General features: G+C 41.1%; 1 protein-coding gene across 1 annotated transcript in view; it reads right to left on the bottom strand.

Moving 5' to 3' along the window:
- Nucleotides 1-18,477, bottom strand: part of USP24 (ubiquitin specific peptidase 24) — a 139,040-nt gene that overhangs the window by 38,539 nt on the left and 82,024 nt on the right. Inside the window, exons 33-42 of the mRNA XM_046661124.1 lie at nt 18,186-18,281; nt 17,833-18,061; nt 16,918-17,077; nt 15,975-16,130; nt 13,642-13,712; nt 12,802-12,962; nt 6,628-6,689; nt 4,263-4,454; nt 3,163-3,280; nt 836-980 (exon numbers count right to left, since the gene is read on the bottom strand). Coding sequence (XP_046517080.1) covers nt 836-980; nt 3,163-3,280; nt 4,263-4,454; nt 6,628-6,689; nt 12,802-12,962; nt 13,642-13,712; nt 15,975-16,130; nt 16,918-17,077; nt 17,833-18,061; nt 18,186-18,281 — 1,390 coding nt within the window. The remainder of the gene's footprint in view (nt 1-835; nt 981-3,162; nt 3,281-4,262; nt 4,455-6,627; nt 6,690-12,801; nt 12,963-13,641; nt 13,713-15,974; nt 16,131-16,917; nt 17,078-17,832; nt 18,062-18,185; nt 18,282-18,477) is intronic.

Below are 18,477 nucleotides of genomic sequence, written 5' to 3'. Positions count from 1 at the left end.
ACTGACTCTCTCTGGTGGCCACGGAGAAGCGAAGGCGGCTTTGGAAGCCTCCTCCACTCCTGGTCTGGGACTGCAGTGCACCTGCACCTTGCTTCGCTCCTGCAGATCCCAACATACATGAAGCTGTTCCACGGCTCCAGAGCTTGGTCACATTCGTCTCACAGCTGGAACGACCCTCCTGCTCCGCTTCACTGGCTCAGTAGTCTTTAAAGCTCTACTTTAAATTTCATCTTTTCTAAGTTTTCTGAGACACCACCATCTGGTGGTGAAGTGCCTCTCTGTTCGTGGAGCATTCAGCATGTACCTCTCTCTTCTAATTGATCACATTATATTGAAAATATCTGCCTGTGGGTCTGTCTCTTCCATTATACACTGACCTTGAGGGCTGGGATCTTACCTTTACTTCTGAGCTCTAAAAGCCTAACACACCTCTTACAGCATAGTAAACTCAATAAATCTTTGTTGAATTTAACTGAACACAGGCAGTACTAGGACAGAATCAGTGTTTGTCTGACTTTGTGTCTCTATGCTGGCACTGTGCCAAGCATACAGTTACTCAAAAAACACACTGAAATGCTACTTTTATTGAAATAATGAACCGACTTGGAAATGTCTCTTCTTTTTAATTAATTAAAAGGGTACTATTTAGTAATACCGTGTAGTGTATTTGTCTAACACACGATAGATTATAGTTCATTTGAATATGTGAGCATCATAAGCAGAAGAATAACACTGACTCTCTTTGGGATTAGGAGAAGGCAAACATAGTTTTAAAGTTATATGCTTAAGAGATGATTCTAAAAACATTAAGTGCATCAAGGTCTAGAAAACTTACATCAAACTCCTTGGTGAGAGCAGGGTCAGGCTGATGATGCATAGAAAGGAGCTCTTTTGTAATGATTTGAAGATTGGATGGTGAGCTATCAGCCAACATTACCAGGACTTCATAGGCTGCCAACCGGCTATTCACTGTACTACACCTGAAACCAAAAGACACAGCCAGTTTCACCAGTGAATAATCTACTTAAATTGTCCATTAAACTAAATTGACATTTGAAATGAAAATGTTCAGAGCTGCAATGCCTCAAACAGGGTTACGGTCTGATGGCAGAATGCCAGTACCTAGTGGGAAGCACTTCCTTAACAAAGGAGGAGGCCATGAACACAGGAGGAACGAATACTGTTTAGAGCTAAATATTTTCTTGGCCTGATGATAAAGTAGCAAAATCTTTTAGTTATGACTCCCGAGCATTCTTATCTAAGGGATGGATCAGCAAGAATGAAGGATAAAGAGTCTGAAAACTTTACCACAAACACAACCTGGGAATAAGTCTTTCAATTAAAGTAGGTAGGAAGATATGTTTTCGTAGATATCACCCTGAAATTCAGATATCTAAAGGGCAGAAAGCTATACAAATCAGAACAGATGCCCATAAACATCTTATATGTGCCTGCAGATAAAAAATTCTTTAAGGACACTAATCACCTTTCCATTTTGCTAAAAAAATGCAGACAGAAATAGAAAGTTTGCCATCCATTTGCTCAAAGTGACAATAAAAAGTAACTAGTAAGCATTCTGCAGGAAACCAAAAGCTTCTTAGACTGCTCACCTTGAACAGAAATCATTTTGGGGATGGACAGCAATTTCTCACTGTCACTCATGCCAACCTTGCATTACTGAGGAGCTCGTGTGTTAGGAAGGATACACAGAAAAGAGGACATCAACCTCTGAGAGACACTCATGGTGAGGAGTGCAGATGTGGTCAGGGGAGGGTGGGGTCTTAGTGGGCAGCACGAGGCATGGAGGAAATGCCCATGGACCTGGCCTGTCCTCTGCTTCTTATCTGGACTTCTGGATCGCAAAGGACAGGTGAAGGATAAATAGGAGGTACCATACACACAGGCTAAACATTAAGAAGTTTTTTTGTTAGTGTGCATTACTTGTGAAAAGCATTTCTGTGTATTTTAAATCTCTTTCTGGCTTTCAGGTGTAGGTGAAAAAAGCCTGGGAGTCACTGTGATAAACGAACATCCTTCACATACTGGGGAGGGTGAAACAGAATGTTCCAAGGCACTGTGTGTGATTAAAAAACCAACTCCTTGTTGATGGAGGTATTACTTTTAACAAATTTAAAGGGAAAGATTCATAAATAAAAATTTCAATAAAACCACTCGAGATTTATTTTTTCTGTTCACTGAAAATTGAAATATTCATGGATTTCTACTGCTTTAATAAAAGACTCCCACGGAGCTAGCACCAAAACGTCCAGAACAAGCCTGAGGCGGGGTGAGGATGGGAGTCACGGTCTGAGGAACACCTTACAAGTTCCAGTGAAGGTTTATTACTTAAAACAGATTTTGCTAATAGGAGTCTCGAGATAGAGAAATAGTCACACATGATAAGATACCTCTTAAGATTCTATAAAATATTGTTTATTGTGCCTTGCCCATTTCAATAACCATTGAAACCGTATTGGAATTTTTTTCACTGGTTAAATACCAAATCCTCAATTTCTTCAGAATTACTCAATTAACTCTGGTTTTCGTGAGAAAAGAGGAAAGTAAGTTAGATTCAGAGCAAATAAGATGGCAGCTTGCGGCCACCTCCTCCTCCTGTCTCCACCAGTATAGACATCACCCAAGTAAGGTCAACATTACAAAGGGATCTTTCAAATTTCTACCCATAAAACATACCAGAAAATTCGATTCTAAAATTACCACCATAATAAATGACTGGTAGTTTTAATTCTCAGGACACAGTCAATACTCAGCAAATCACATGGTTCTTACACTGAAGTACCTGTCCTTTTCTCCTCGAAGAAACTCTCAAGACTTGGAGCTGTTTGCTCTTACTCTGGACGTAACTGCTACCACACCTCAGTCTCTCCTAGAAGGTGTTACTGGCCAGTTAACTGCACTACTATTCATCCTTCCACTCTGATGAGAACTGTGGTGCCAGCATACTTGCTCAGCACTTGCTTTGTGCCAGACGGGCCTTCTGCTAAGCCCCTTTACATGCATTTCTTTATACAGTGGATAACATCTTACAAGCTACACACACGCACAAAATGGAAGACAAACTCCAAGTTAAGAAAATCTTTTGGACTGAAGTTTCGAATTAGAATTTTTACCAAAACTGAACACAACGTGCATTTTCCATACTTTGGATGAAAGTCCTGTTGACTGATGGCGGCACTGCCAGCTGGAGAATGACTATTTAAAATAATTCTAGAAGCTCGGAAAAGGAAGTCATCTAACAATGGTTTAATGAGTGATGAACCTGGAATAGAGCATAATATTCATGTTGAGGATGAACACATATTTTAAATCAAAGACCCTATCTTGCACTTTCATATCAGAACAGCAAAGGCACCCAAGGCCACCCACTGGCGGGCATTCTCTCTAATTTGATGCATATTTTTTGAGTGCTTATACTACCCAGCAAAGCTCTGTGGGCAGGGGGTGGGGAAGGGTGGAGAGTCAGGGGACGGAATATAAAGACAGACAAGTGAGTGTGCTTCCGGTCTGAGCTTACAAGGGAGTGAAAGGAGTCAAGCTTTCACTTTAGAAACACAAAAGCTGAGAAGACCTTGACGCAGGATGGTTTCAGTGAATAATTCGTTCTTACTCTGGGCATAGGGGAGTCCACATAACAGTTTTTGAAACTTTTTAAATCTTGCCTTCTTTAGGTAAAAATGATGTGCCCTTCTCACCTGGTTAAGAATCACTCTTTTCTATGTATCCCCAGTAGCCAAGAAGATTTTTATAGAGTGTAGTTCATGTGATAATTAATATTTTGATTTGTTTTCTGAATATAATTTGTAATACTGAATATGTTTTATAAATGACATGTGTACCCTAGGAGACTCATATGTACCCCACCATCTGGAGGTGGTGGTTGCGGGCTGACTCCCCAGATGAGAATTACCCTTAAAAGAAGTAACATATACAACAGATTATATTTTATAAAGTTTATAACAGCAAAAAGAAATACCTACTTTGAATTATAATTTTTACTTGGTATTAAGAAGTTATGCAATCTAAGTGTTTTGAACACTAAAATTCTCTATGTGGTTTAATGGCACTGGTAAAATACACCTTATATTTGTTAGCCACTAAAATTCCAGACAATCTGCTATTGCCTGGAGGTCAATTTTCTATGGAACACTTAGCACCTAGCTTATTTTCCCATTTACACAAGACTATGGGCAATAACTGACAACTGAGGGATTCTGTCCTGTGTAAGATGAAGCAATAATTACCAAGCATTTCCTTTTCTGCCCCACAGAGTGAAAGAAGGGTCTTAATGAGCCGTAAGTGTCCTGCCAATAAGATGTTGTCTGCTTCGCTGGTCTCACAGTCAGCTGTGCGATTAGGTTCAAAGTTATCCAGCCAAGTAATCTCGTCTTCAAGCATGGCAGCTGGGCTGATTCGTAACTGCTCCATTTCTGAAGCTAAGAAGGAAAGAGAAAGCCATTTCAAAGAAAGAAAGATTTCCTTTCAGGGAGTCAAAATCCCGAATTAAAGTAAGCAAAGTCAAGTCCCAATCTTTCACTTTCTAGATCTCAAAAAAGCTGTCCTTAATGAACAGCTGCTACAGCTGCCCACACGGACCGTGAGGCTCAGGCACGGCCACCGCTGCCCTCACCCCTGCCTCGGCCATAGCCCGGACATCAGAGTGCCTCCTCCGTGCCGGTCACTGTCTGTACGCTGCGGGTCTAGGAAGAAGGAGACAATCTTTGTTTTGAAGAAGCTCCTGGTTTGGTGGGTGTTAGCAGATGTCCCAGGAAATAAACCTTTCTAGACAAGGAAGGGATAGAGGGGCAGAAGGGGGCCAGTGCTCCCACGGTGTTACCTAAGCCAAGGGACAGTGGAGACCTGCAAAGAGAAAGAGGTCACCAGTGGGACAGCAGGACCCAGGGTTCCAAACAGGGAGCCAGACTCCAGAGAGCTGCTCTGTCCCTGTGGTGAGTCTATCACTCCCCTCCCAATGTGGATTTAAAACCAGGTTCCAGACTGGCAGTTGGGACTGCGGAGGAGAGGAGTGGTCCTGCTCTGCCTGCACCGCACCAGAGCCGCAAGTGCAGAGGGTCCCGCACGGCGACGTGAAAAGAGTACTTTGGGGTCAGTCAGAGCTGGACCAGCACTGGATATGAATCCTGTCTCTACCACTTGCTCCCCGTGTGTCCTTGTTTCCATATTTATAAAATGAGGCTGACACCCACACCGCAGGGGCTGTGTACAAAGTGCCCAGTATCAGCAGTGGCACACAGGAAATACTCCAAAAGGGGCAAATACTGCTTGTTTTAAGACATATTCCCACCCTGCCCTTCCCAGTGAGGGATCTTGGATCCCTCACTTTTCACTCAACAACACAGGGAAGGCCTACATTAACCACTGTTCGTTCATTGTAAAGTTGCATGTGTACAGCCAACTCAGGAGATACCATCTCCAAGGCCAAGCTGGGGCAAAACCTTGCTGGCTGCTGCCCACGTTTCACTAGAAGCCTGGGTGAAAATGCAGGATTAGACTAAACTGTTAGACGGGTTGTAGTCCATCCATTTCTCTAGACACGACCGGCATTCTCTCCAGTCAAGACCTACACTCAGATCGTACCATCCCGGCCCCAAGAAGAGTGATTTCACGGCACTGCTGGAGTTCTCGCCCTCACTCAGCTTTTGAGAGACACTGACGAAACCAACGAGGGGTGTGCTTCAGAAGTGCTGCTGAGGCTCACTGCCACTGTGTCTGCACGCGTCCATTAGAGGAAGACCGTGGCATGGATTTCTTTTAGGTTTTAGTGCTGGGAAAAAGATTTGCTTCTTTTGAGAAACCATTTCTGTTTCTTCTTCTAGGGTACCGAGAACAACCAACCACATGCTGTTTGCTTTTTACCTCTGTCCTCCAGGAACCTCACAATCAAACTCTGACAGCATGGGGCTTTACTGCCTGCACATATGCAAAGTTTGTTTTTCTTTTTAACCTCCCAGCCTTGATATTCTCTTCTGATTAATATTTTTGTTGATCCTGGTTTTTATTTTCTTTACCCTAAGCTGAAGCAAATCCTTTGTGAAAAGAGAGGGGGAAAAAACTCTTGATTTGAACAACTAAATTTACAGAGAGCATTCCAACATACATTTTCATTATTTGCAAGTACAGATGATTAAAATCTAAGTGGTCTAACAACAGAATTTCTAAGAACAATATTTCAGTCACCTAACACTAAACAGTAACTGACTTCTATCACCATCCCTTCTGTTACTGCCAACATACCTCAAGAGGGTTCCCTCTTGCCTTCAATGATCAACCTTTACAATTGTCAGAATTGACTACGCTAGAAAGACTTTTCCTCCTAGCTATGTATCAGTGTAATTAAAATATGAGCCTTTGACAATTTCTAAAATCAATAAATCTTCTCAACACACTGATGGTTTGGTACATAATAAGAGAAGAGATCACTGGTACATGGGTTTCACGCTTTTTGAAGAAAACAAAATTCAACTTCAAACGATCATTATAATCCCATTTACATCTGAGATACGTTAAGTCAGATTCAGAAACACCCATCTGGCTTTCTCTTCTACTCCTCTCTGCCCCCCAACAAAGCAAAGTTAGATGGTCACTTACTTGTCAGATCATCTAATAATTGGCACCTCAGATCAAAATACTCCATACACTGAGATAATAGTCTAAAAAAAAACAACCAGATTTCAGTTACTAAAAAGAGGCTGATTTAAAATTAAAAAGTATTTTCCTTAAAAGAATAAGTTCATAAAACAGCTGAGCCAGGAAATTTTCCTAAGCAAAAAATAGCTACTCTTACATTAATTCAAATTCAGTATTTTAAGCAAGAAGCGCACTAATGATTTCACTAGTACAGAGAAAGTATAGGAATAACAGGGTAAACAGCGGGAGGCTTACTAAATTGATCCCACATTGCAGTGACGTGTGCGCTGACTGTATACATCTTGCACTGACTACACTCAACCCCTCCACTCTCACCCGATCCTCACTGAGTGCCTGCTGCATGCTCAGAACTGTCTTAGGGGAACACTGAACAGAGAGGACGGACAATAAATCAAAGCACACACACAAGGCAACTGGGGACAAGCGCTGAGAAGAAGGAGGCAGAGTGAGAGGAGGGAGAGACAGGAGGTCTCCCGTCGAGGAAGATCAATGGCGCTTCCGCCATTCCAGCAGGTGGAAGCACAGGTGTGCTCACCAGACGGGCGCCAGCGTTGATCCTGGCTCCACTGCTCAGACCTGGGTGTCGGGTGCAATTCACTTCAGTTCTTGCATGTTTTTAATTTCCAAAATGCTTCTTAGAGTATTACAAATAAACACGCACACATACACACACACACGACAGGCTCAAGCAAGGACTAATGATGAACATATACAATGAACCAAGAATTACGAGAGTTAAAAAAATGGAAATAATAAAGCTGCCAAACTCATTTGGCCACAGTGAGGGTAAGACGGTAAACAAATGTAAAGAGTTTAGTGTGCTGCACGGCACTCAGTCAATGCGTGGTAACTATCACCATCATTACTATATTATTAAGGGAAAAAATACGCACCAAACTTCAGCATTAAAAAACTTGTAAAACACAATTTTCAAAATTATAAAAACACATAATATTCTATCTTATGTGAAATTAAACAGCTCTACATTCAAGATATTCTTTGAGAGTGTTTGTTAAAAAACTTGTCTAATGCTTTCTGTCTCTTTCACAAAGTTTAGAGAAATTTAACATCAAACAATATTTAGTTACATTAAAAAATGTGACTCTTACAAAAAAGTAGCAGCACGATAGCTTACTTCTTAAAAAACAGTTTAAACATTTCAACTAAAGAATCATTGGTCTCAGAAGTTCATAAAAAGACTGATTTTAGGAGAACTTTAAGGAAAGTTGAAATTCTAAAGCAAAACATGTACAAGGCAAAAAGCCAACAAGTTTCTATAGTTTTTAATCCAGATGTCTTTATTAGGGAAAAACTATTCTCTGAAATCTGGTTTTATACCATTAAAGAATTACGTTTCATTACAAGAAATACACAGCTTACGTCTAATTCAGGTTAAATCTTGATGGTCAATTGTAACATAACTAAGTTTTGGCTAAATTTTTAATGTTTGTAAGTCACTCACAATCATCTTACCTCAAAAACCAAAATCCTGACTTCTTCCTTATTTATAAATTTAGTTCAGTTCTGTTAGTTCAGTTATGTTAAAATAGAAGAAGGTTAAATGCTTCAAAGCAACATTTAAGTTCAGACTCAGACATGTGGGCTGGAAATCTCTATATGTTAGAAAGAGCACAAGAATGAGACAAAGGTTGATACACACACTTAATCCTGTAATGAAGACTTCCAAGAGCAGATAAAAACACAGCTCAAGTCAAAGAAATTCTGCAGATTATATATCTTAAAACCAGAAAATACAGGTATTAAAAAAAGGTCAAAGATAGATCAAAGAAGAAATCACAAGAGAAATTAGAAAATATCTTGTGACAAATGAAAATGAAAACAGAATACATCAAAAGTTATGGGATGCAGCTTGCAAAAGCAAGTGCTAGGAGGGAAATTTACATCTGTAAATGCTTCCATTAAAAAAGAACAATCTCTAATCAACAACCTAAATTTACACCTTAAGGAACTAGAAAAACAAGAACAAACTAAATCTAAAGTTAGCAGAAGGAAGGAAATAACAAAGACTAGAGTGGAGATAAATAAAATAGAGAATAGGAAAACAATATACAAAATCAACAAAACCAAAAGTTGGTTCTTTGAGAAGATCAATAAAATGACTAACAAAAAAAGAGATAAGACTCAGATTACTAAAATCAGAAATGAAAGTGAGGACATTGCTACCGATTTTACAGAAAGAAAAAGGATTGTAAGAGAGTACCATGTGCAACTAGTCATCAACAAACTGGATGATCCAGAGGACACAGACGGGTTCCTAGAAACATAAACTTACCCAGACTGAGCCAGGAAGAACAGAAGATCTGAACACCTACCACTAAGCAAGGGGATTGAATCGGGAATCAAAACCTCCCAACGAAGAAAAGCCCTGGACTGGACGGCTTCACTGGTGGATTCTACCACACATTTAAAGAGGAATTAACACCAACCCTTCTCCAACTCTTTAAACAAAATGAAGAGGAGGGGACACTTCCTCACTCATTCTGACAGGCCAGTATTCCCCTGATACCAAGGCCAAACGAGGACACTAAAAGGAATCTAGAGACCAATAACCCTCATGAATGCTGACGGCAAAATCCTCAATAAAGTACTAGCAAACCTGATTCAACAGTACATTTAAAGGATTATACACCATCAACGAGTGAGATTGATATCTGGAATGTAAGGATGGTTCCAACACATGAAAATCAATCCTTCTTTAACAGAACAAATGAAAAAAACCCCACATGATGACCCCAATTGATACAGAAAAAAATTTGACAAAATTTAATGCCCTTTCCTGACAAAAACACTCAACCAACTAGGAATATAAGGAAACTAGCTCAACGTAATGAAGGCCATATATGAGAAACCAGTGGTGAAAGACTGAATGCTTTCCCCCTTACATCAGGAACAAGGAGTGTTTTCACTACTTCTATCCAACATAGTATTAGAAGTTCTAGCCAGAGCAATTAGGCAAGAAAAAGACATAAAAGGCATCCAAATTGGAAAGATAGAAGTAAAACTCTCTCTGTTCACAGATGACATGCTCTTACATACGGAAAATCTTAGAGTCCACAAAAAACTGTCGGAACTAATCAACAAATTCAGTGAAGCTGTAAGTTACAAAATCAGGATACAAATATCAGTTTCATTTCTATATACTAACAATAAACAATATGAAAAGGAAAGTAAGGAAATTCCATTTACAATAGCATAAAAAAGAATAAAATACTTAGAAATGAAATTAAAGGAACCAAGAGACTTGTACAGTGAAAACTACAAACAATGCTGAAAGAAATTAAAGAACACATAAATAAATGGAAAGATATCGTGTTTTCATGGATTGGAAGACTAAACCTTAAGATATCAATGCTACCTAAAGTGATATACAGATTCAGTATAATCCCTATTAAAATCCCAATGACATTTTTTGGAGAAATAGAAAAATCCATTCTGAAATTCATATGGAATCTCAAGGGATCTCAAGTAGAAAAAACAATCTTGAGAAAGAAGAACATAGATGAAGGACTCACATTTCCTGATTTCAAATTTACCACAACACCACAATAATCAAAATAGTGTGGTATTGGCATAAAGACAGACATATAGACCCCTGGGATAGAAATAAAGACCCCAGATATAAACCCTCACATATACGGTCAAATTATTTTTGATAGGGTTGTCAAAACCATTCAATGGGGAAAGGATAGTCTTTTCAAAAAATGGTGCTGGAGCAACTGGATATCCACATGGAAAAAAACAAATTTGGATGTTTCCCCTATATCAAATACAAAGCAACTCAAAATGGATCAAAGACCTAAATATAAGAGCTAAAACTGTAAGACTCGTAGAAGAAAACACAGGGGAAAAACTTCATGACATTGTATTTGGCAATGAATTCTTGGATATGACACCAAAAGCATAGGCAATAAAAGAAAAAAAATAGGTAATTGACTCCATTAAAATTAAAAACTTTTATCTATCACAGGACACTATCAGGAAAGTAAAATAAACCCTACAGAATGGGAGAAAATATTTGCAAATCATATGTCTGATAAGGGATTAATACCCAGTATATATAAAGAACTCCTACAATCCAACACCACCAAAAAGACAGACAACTTAATTTAAAAATGGGAAAGAACTTGAATAGACATTTCTGCAAAGAAGATACACAAATGGTCAATAAGCACAGGATGCTCAAAATCACTAATCAGTAGGAAAATGCAAATCTAAACCACAATGAGATACCACTCCACACCATTAGGATAGCTATTATCGAAAACAAACAAAGAAATCCAAAGTCAACATGTTGGCAAGGATGTGGAAAATATGGAACCCTTATGCGCTGCTGGTGGGAATGTCAAATAGTGCAACTACTTTGGAAAACAGTATGGAGGTTCCTCAAAAAATCAAACATGGAATTACCATATGATCCAGCAATTCCACCTCTGGGCATATACCCAAAAGAATTGAAAGTAGTATCTCAAATTGATACTTGCACATCCATGTTCATTGGCAGTATTATTCGTAATAAGTCAAAGATGAAACAACCCACATGTCTACCTACAGGTGAATGGATAAACAAAATGTGGTGTATACACACAAGGAAACAGTACTCAGTCTTCAACAGGAGTAAATTTCTGACATATTGTAGCATGGTACCTAGAATAGTCAAATTCATTGAGAAAGATGGTAGAACAGTGGTTGCCAGGGGCTAGAGGGAGGAGGGGAAAGAAAAGGGAGTTACTGCTTAACGGGTTCAGAATTTCAGTTTAGGAAGATGAAAAAGTTCTGGAAATGGACAGTGATGATGGTTACACAATAACATGCATGTATTTAATGCCACCGAATTATACACTTTTCTAAAAATGATTAAAATGGTAAATTTTACGTCATGTCATTTTGCCACAGTAAAAAAAAAAAGTTCCAGCAAATCTAAAAAAAAAAAAATCTAAAAAAAACACCAAATCTACATTTGTCTTTGAATTATCGCTTCATGTCCTTCAGTCATTTTTTAATGTGGCTGTTGGTGTTTGGTTTAATGATTTATAATAACTTTTTATATATTTATCAAAATTAGCTTGTCTGTAATATACGTTGCAGATCTATTTAGCCCATTTGTAAATTGATTTTTGACTTTATCGTATTTTTTTTCCACCTTGAAATTTTTAATTTTTATGGAGGCAAATTAATCAGTTTTTTATTTCATGACTTATTAACGGGTAGAGAGATTTACTTTAGGATACTGAAAAAGTTCTGGAGATAAATGGTAGAGACGGTTGTACAACAGTATGAATATACTTCACTCCACGGAACTATATAGCTTAAAAAATGGTTAAAATGGTAAATTTTATGTTCTGTCTATTTTACCACACAAAAAATAAATACCAGGCTTGGATGCTTGTACTTTAGGGGTTTGGAGTAGCTCTAGCATTTCTTCCCTTCAAGGTCTCTAGCTTATAAAGCACGTCCAAGGGAAGTAGGCATCAATTTCACGACTCTCTGTGCCATCTTACAAGCCCCAGCAGGGCCTCTCTGGCAGAGGGGAGGTGGAGAAGCAGCTAAAACGTGAGGTCAGTGGGCCTAGACTGGGGCACCGCTGTATGCAGGCTAGCCTACACAGACAAGGTGGGGCAGGCAGAATGGGTTTACCAAGTCATTCAACAAGCCGCCTTACACGCCCAGGCACATATAAAACCAAGAAAGCAAGCTAGAAGGATACCACAGAACCTTTAGATATGGAGTTATGAAGTATGCTGAGCTGAGAAAGGGACGTACAGGAAGACACGAGCAGTGTGACCTTTACACAGTGACCTGGCTTGACAATTTCAGCCTCTCATCAACCAGGTGAGCTCCTCTTTCTCTTGGGGGTAGGTGGCTCAGGTGGGACTTGGGGTGACGGAGGGGAAGAAAGCCTGGTTATCATTTCTTCTAACTCTTCCATCCTGCATGGGGAGAAAACCTGGAATCCTCTCTTTGAGGGCACATAAACGTGAGAAGAGGAAAGGAGAGAATCTTCTGTCGTCTCAATAATGATGGTAGACTTTAGGGGAGCAGTACACAAATCATTATTCTCTTTCTGTAACGGGAGCTTTCATCTTCATTACATACCTCTGATTGACTCCTCTCATAATACTAGTTGGAGACCAGAGAGGCAGCTGAGCTGTGAGAATCACGCCCAGGAGAAACTGATTTGGCTTCTGCACATCTGGATGAGCCGAAGTATCCGTCTGACTAAGGGTATACAGCTGATCACAGGCAACGCGGCGAATCTGCAAGGACATTACAGTGGCCAAGGACAGATGTCAGCTAACTGAGAGATGGCTGACAAAGTGATTCTCCTCCTGAGGCCAGCTCTGAAGGACACTGTAAGGCCATGAGCGTTTCAGTCACTGATGGTCAAGTTTTCACTGAATAAACCAGGACTAATTAAAAATAAGTGTGGTCTGGGAACTGATTTCCCAAACTATTCTAATCAATAGGTTTATGATTTAATGTAAATAAAAATAAGAAAAACTCTTTCTCAAGTGTTTAAAGGTCAATTTTTAAGGTCACGTAAGAAAATCAGAATTATAAAACCTAAGGGGAATTCATGTCTTGAAGTTGGTCCTTCTGGATTTGGACCAACATGTTGACGCCGCGTGCCCGCTGCCTTTGCCAGCTATGGATGCGGAACACCGGCTGCAACATTTTATTTGTAATAACAAACACAAATCAGCCACAGCACCAGTCCCTTAGCTCTGTAGGAATGGAGGACGGATATAGAACGGAAAGGAGGGCAGATCGTCCAAATGGTCACTCTGCTTTCAGAGTGGTCTGCGGCCCCGTTGTATGGCTCCCTGAGAGGACCGAATGCCATTCCTGACACCCCACAGGGTCAAAGGTATCCAGAGAGCCCACGACAGAACAAGACCAAGTGTTTTTTATAAAGTAATGTAAAAAAATCCTTACCTCAGCACTTGGTGATCCAAGCAGAATGTCAATGATAAAATCAGCAACACAGGGCAAGTTATAGAAAGATGCTAACGAGAAGAATAAGGAGAATTGAGGGTACGGGGAGAGCTAAGTTAAGAAATGCATTTTCAAAATTTCAAAAATTCTGAATGATTTCTTAAGCTTAACTGTAGCAGAAATTCATCTCTTCTTCTACATGGCGTTGAATTTAGGACCTCCCACAACTGCCTGCACGTCTGTGAGTTTACCCATGAGATTCCAACGTGCTCCAGAGCAGGACCAGGCCTCAGTTACCTTTGCACCCCCACACAGTTTAGCCCAACGCCTGGCAAGCACCAGTTACAGAACAACTATGTCTTGCCTTGACAAACTATCAACACTTGTGAACTCTAAAAGGTACCCTATAATAAACCTACAAATGATAAAAAAGCTTGAAAAGAAGTTATAAGTTTTTTATTTTGATTTTTAAATCTCTCTAAATTAAACCGTAGGAAAATCGAACAAAGAGCATGGCATATGTTCAACAGCATTTCATAAGGACTTGCACTTCTCATACATAAGCCATCAAAAGCATTCCTGCTCAAAGGAAGCAGTTTTGGCTATTATTTTACTGCTCCATAAATGTCTAACTTTTTTTATATCTTTACCTTGATAATCTTGTATGATTAGTTTGGATGTTACACTAAATGCATAAGGATCACCAACTCTACTAACAGGCAGTCTGAATCAGCAATAACAGGGAAGAGCAGGGCTCCCACATCTTGGTACAACCTTTTAAAAGTGGGGCTGTTAAGACCTCATTCCTGAATAAATATTTATCGAGGGCCTACTACACATCACGCAGTGTCTGGGTGCTGAAGATTTAGTAGAGAACAAAAGTCTCTGTCCTTAAAGAGCTTACAATCCAGCTGGGGAAGGAATGATGACAACACACATGATAAATAAGTAAATTATCCTGTATGTTATAAAGTGATAGTGATATAGAGAAAAATAAAGTAAGGAGTTTAGGTAGCGCTGGGCTCGTGAGGGGAGGGTTGTGATTTCTTTAAGAAGGTGCTCAGAGAACATCTCACTAAGGGTGATATTAACAAAGACTGGGAGGAAATGAGGAAGAGGGCCATGTGGATAGATGGGGGAAGAAACTACCAGGAAGAGGGAACAGCCAGTGCAAGGGCCCTGAGGTAGGCATGTGCCTGGAGTGTTGGGGAAGAGCCAGGAGGCCAGGGTGGCTGAAGCACATGATGGGGGGAGAGCAGAAGGTAAAGGCACACAGGCATCAAGGGGCAGACTGTGTGCAGCCTGGAGGGCCTGAGTAAAGATGTGGCTTTTACTCAGCATGAACTGGGACACCACCATGAGGTTTTACACAGAGGAGCGATACAATCTGGTTTACATTTCAGAAGGTCCCCTCTGGCTACTGCGTGGAGAACAAACTGCAGGGGTAGAAGCAGGTGGACTGGCAAGAGCATGGCCACTGTAACCCAGGTGAGAGATGCTGGCAGGTCAGAGGGCAGTAACAGTGAGGGTGCTACTACAGGGGGGTCAGACGGAGGTGAAGGAGACATGCTGACACATTAAAAGTGGGGTGTCAAAGGAAGGAGTCAAGGATGACGCCAGGGTTTGTGGCCAGAGCAACTGGAAGAAGCAAACTGCCATTAATTAAGTTGGGAAAACTCGTGAGTAATACGGGCCAGACACATAGTTCAGCTCTGGACACGTGAAGTTTGGGATGGCTACTCGATATCCAAGCAGAGCCGGCAGGGGAGTGGTCCAGGCCGTAGATCAAATTCAGGCGTTACCAGCATACAAAGGAATTTAAGGCTGTGAAAGTTGATGAGATCACCACCAGAGCGAGTATAGACCGAGAGGAGCCAGTGGTGAGGGGCCGAGCTGCGGCTGCTCTAACCCTGAAAGAGTGGTTAGTCAGAGGGCCAGTTTGCCAGAGCCAACAATCGAGATAAAAGGGCAAATCTTAAGTGTCATGATCTTTAATAATGGAGTCATTAGGTTAGGAATTGACATATATTTCTAATTCCACAGTTTATGAACTAGTAAATCTGGGTTGTTTTAATTCCTCAACTAGACGGTAAGCTCCTGGAGGGCAGACAGGCTGCCTTATCACACCTACTGTGGAACCCTACACACAGAAGGTGCTCATGTTTAGATTTTCACTATCCTAGCACTATTCTCACCTATTCCACATACCAACTTTCCCCCCTTTTTCATTTCTATTAATATGACCTTAACTATGAAGACTGTACGGAATTCCCAACAGAAACCTGGCCTTTCCCTAAAAGAGATGACTTATTGCAAGCAAACCTCCCACATACCCAGCTGCTGGCTCCGAAGCTGCAGGCAGGTCACAAGAAGAGACAGGGCCTCTCCGGCAACCAGTGAGTCCTTGGTGGACACAGACTGCTGTCGCACACAGATGCCCGCGTGCAGGACTGCGGCGTCTCCTTCGCTCCCAGAGCTGCAGGTGCTCCCTGGGACAGGCAAAGAGAAGGTTACTGTGGATCCCACAGGACCCGGGTGATGCTCTAGCATCCTTTTAATGACAGCCAGAGCTGTCAAGTGAAATGAAGAGCTCACGAACACACTCTGGTCTAAGAAATACGAGAGATTTAATTGCCTCATTTGGTCCCGAATGCTTTGTACTTAAAACACACTTGGAGGGGCTCGAAATGTGTTTGAGGCGAAACCAACAGAAGTAAGAATAGTGCAGTTTTGGAGGTATGAGGGGGTCTTCCTGGGATATTAGGAATGTTCCGTGTCTGGATCTAGAGGGGTTACACATATGTAAAAAGCCTAACAGTCCCGTATATTTAACAGTCCTGCACTATACCGTATGTATGTCATATATTTTTAAAACTTTATTATTTTTGAGGTATTTATACATAGATTGAGCAGGAAAACCAAATGAAGCTGAGAAATAAAGCTATTTATAAAGGCCTAACAAAAAAGAACTGTTTTCCAGGTAAGAATTCTAGAAGAATCTGTATTACCGTCACAATTATTGGCCTCATGACACGCACACTCAGCAAGCTGACTTGGTTTCCCACTTCCTCTGTGTTTACGAACACTTTTCTTCTTCAATGAAGGATGACACATAAACACACGGACAGTAACGCGCACAGACCTTAAACGCAGAGCCCAGTGAACTTTCACTCACGCTCAAAAGCAAGAGGAGAGGCCTTCTCCTTCTGTCCACAGATGGTTCCCCCAGCTAGCTGCTGCCCAATGTTCTAATTACGTTCCCCTTTTAACCAGTACCTGAACTGCTGAGTCTGTTTCGAATTCCAGCAGGAAACAGAGAGTTACTTTCTTTAATGGGCTGGCTACTCCCCACGAGGTCCAGCCGTCCTGCAGCTGCAGCCCACGACAACCTCATGAAACAGGCCACTGTGGAGGTGAAGTCGCTGACTTCCATGGTCTGAGGGAGGGACAGAAGAGTGTTGTGAGCAACGCATGTGCTCACACACCCACCGACTTGTGCAGCCTTCCTACTTGCCTCGGTTTTCTGAGGCTCTTTCCCAAGATGGAGAAGCCAGCACAGTCATTTCTGCGTTTCCATCCTGCTCAGACACTGCCGCCTCACTGCTGCCTGTACAACAGAGGCTCTGATCCCCGTGCTCGTCCTGCTCAGACACTGTTGCCTCTCTGCTGCCTGTACAGCAGAGGCTCTGATCCCCGTGCTCTGGCTTAAACCACCCAGCACCAGTTTTGTTTTTCCAGTTTCCCTCGTCCTCACACTGCACTTTGGCCCATGTGAACCATTGTAGGACCTCTACGCAGGCTCTGATGTTGTCTCTCTCATTTTGCTCATACCCTCCCTTCTCAACAACTCTCCACACTTATCTCTACATAGTTCACGCCTCTGTGTCCTAAAGCCCAGCTCAAGTGCCACCTCCCACACAGCATCGCCCACGACAGCCACAGGCGAAGGTGATTATTCCACTTCTTCTAAAGGTCCATGGAATGTGTTGCCTTTATCCTTCTCTTATAACACCTGATATTTTCCACCTTGAATTATAGTTATTTCTGCACTAGTGATCTCTTTCTTGCTCACCATAAGTTCCTTGAAGGCAATGCTCATGCCAACCATTTTTATATCCGCGTAGCCCCTCCTCACAACCAGTGCCTTCCAAACGGGAGGAACTTACCGCTTTCTGAACCCACATCACTTGCCTGTATTGCCACTCGGGCAGCAGGGATGATCTCCTCAACCCTGATGGAAGACCTGTCTGACACTGACAACTGTCGGTAGGAAGCCTTTTCTGGGGTACCGCACAGGGACATCTGCCTGCTCGTCTGCCGGCTGACGTTTCGGAATGGGCGGGAAGAAAGTGCTTCTATGCCATCTTTGGTGAGGTCTTCATCTAATAACGTGGGCATTGTTTGTCCAACAAGTAAAAATCTTAAAAGGAAATAAAAAGCTAGACTTAATTCAAGGTCATTGCATACTACTTAAAATGATGGGATTGGGAAGAAAAATAAACTCACGTGTTGCCTTGTGAGACTAATGCAATGAATTTACACACCTTGCAAGTTGTAGACAGATGGAGTAAACTCCTTGCCTCGTTTCGTAGTCCACTTCTGATGGGATGGAATCCCTCTGCATGACATTTACAACCAAACTTCAAAAAAAAGAAAAAAGGCATAAGTTTAAAGACTTCTTTTTCTTTCATAGGAAATTTTCTGTAATTTAATTGCTCATAAAAGTTATCAATTACTTAAATTTCTAGAAGATCCTTACATATAAATGGACCACAAATATTTCTAACACAATGATTTCCTATGATATCTACAACCCTCCTTCTCCATTCAGACAGA

Source organism: Equus quagga, chromosome 5 (assembly GCF_021613505.1).
Source record: "Equus quagga isolate Etosha38 chromosome 5, UCLA_HA_Equagga_1.0, whole genome shotgun sequence".
Classification (NCBI taxonomy): Eukaryota; Metazoa; Chordata; class Mammalia; order Perissodactyla; family Equidae; genus Equus; species Equus quagga.
The sequence above is the reverse complement of the archived record's forward strand: the minus strand, read 5'-3'. Positions and strand labels throughout refer to the sequence as shown.